The sequence below is a fragment of the Seriola lalandi genome, unplaced genomic scaffold (genome assembly GCF_002814215.2).
Source record: "Seriola lalandi dorsalis isolate HSWRI2012SDOR001 ecotype SW California unplaced genomic scaffold, Sedor1 jcf7180002052348, whole genome shotgun sequence".
Taxonomy (NCBI): Eukaryota; Metazoa; Chordata; class Actinopteri; order Carangiformes; family Carangidae; genus Seriola; species Seriola lalandi.
Window position 1 is genome coordinate 1 of NW_019522901.1, and position 1,247 is coordinate 1,247.

At 30.2% G+C, this 1,247-nt stretch overlaps 1 protein-coding gene across 1 annotated transcript in view; it reads right to left on the reverse strand.

Annotated features, from left to right (window-relative positions):
* Positions 1-44: 44 nt before the first annotated feature.
* The window catches only part of LOC111650507 (acylphosphatase-2-like), a 5,854-nt gene continuing 4,651 nt past the window's right edge, over positions 45-1,247 (reverse strand). The window contains exon 4 of the mRNA XM_023400406.2: positions 45-636. Coding sequence (XP_023256174.1) covers positions 522-636 — 115 coding nt within the window. The 3' untranslated portion in view covers positions 45-521. The remainder of the gene's footprint in view (positions 637-1,247) is intronic.

The window sequence follows — 1,247 nt, forward strand, 5'->3', positions numbered from 1 at the left end:
GGAAAGAAGCAACAGTCACAATAATGGATTTATACATCTGCAGCTGATTATTTAACTTTTATTCATGTTCATTATTTCCAAGGATTTTGAAGTGTAATAATAATAATAATAATAATATGACGTCACAAAATAAAAATGTTCAGAACGACTGGTTTCATCTTTAATCTTTGTAAAAACATGTGCAGTTTGATTATAAAGGTCTCGGTTCGATATCAGCAGTCGCTTCAAACGTTCCATATGGACAGTGGTAATTTATGTAATTTAAACACTGTGGCTTTAACCGCTTTTATTCTGCAGGTTTTTAAGGCGTCAACACGTAACGTTAAATGTTCTTTTTCAAAAAGAGAAAAAAATATTAAGATAAATTCATTAATCTGACAGAAACTCAGCTTCCTGTTTTGGACTCAAACTCCTCGTCAGTCTTGATTCGTATGGAAATGAAACTAAACTCATCATCACACTTGTCTGTCAAACAGGTCTGAACTCTAGAAGCAGCTCTCGGGGCGCGTTTGATTCATTCATCAGAACCGGGTCTTGAAGCCGGAGAGCTCCAGCTTGTCGATGCTCCTCTGGTTTTTGAAGGAGGCTCTGGTGATGCGACTGGACGGACTTCCTTCTTTACTCAGCCACACCTTCCTGTGGAGGAGAGAGAGAGAGAGAAGGAGAGAAGAAGAGAAGAAGAGAAGTTCCTATATCAACCAAACTCCACTCTGTTTACACAACTTTGCACAATATACTGTATAATGAGATATTTTAATATGTTGTGTTTATTTTTCTGTTGTGGATATTCAGAAATGTAGTTTAATTTAATTTAATTTAATTTAAGTTAATATGTTATTCATTGTGTTTATTTTGCTGGATATTGAACTATTTAATTTGATTTTAATTTTTTTTAATTTTATTATTCATTATTTATTTTTGTATAATGAACTATTTTATTATTAGTTTTTTATTTGTTGTTTTATTATTACTTTTTCATTATTCGTTTAATTTAATTTTATTAATGTTTATTCTTCTTCTTCTATCGAGCAATTTCATTTAATTTTATTTAATTTTATTATTGTTTATTTTTCTATAGGGCCTATATTTAACAATTTAAACAAATTTTATTAGTTGTTTTTATTTTTTTTATTTGTTTAATTTGATTATTGTTATTCATTGTGTGTTTTTATTTCCTTTATGTATGATGAGTTATTTAATTAAAGTTTATTTCACCCAGACCAGGTGACGTTGAACTCTCGTCCGGC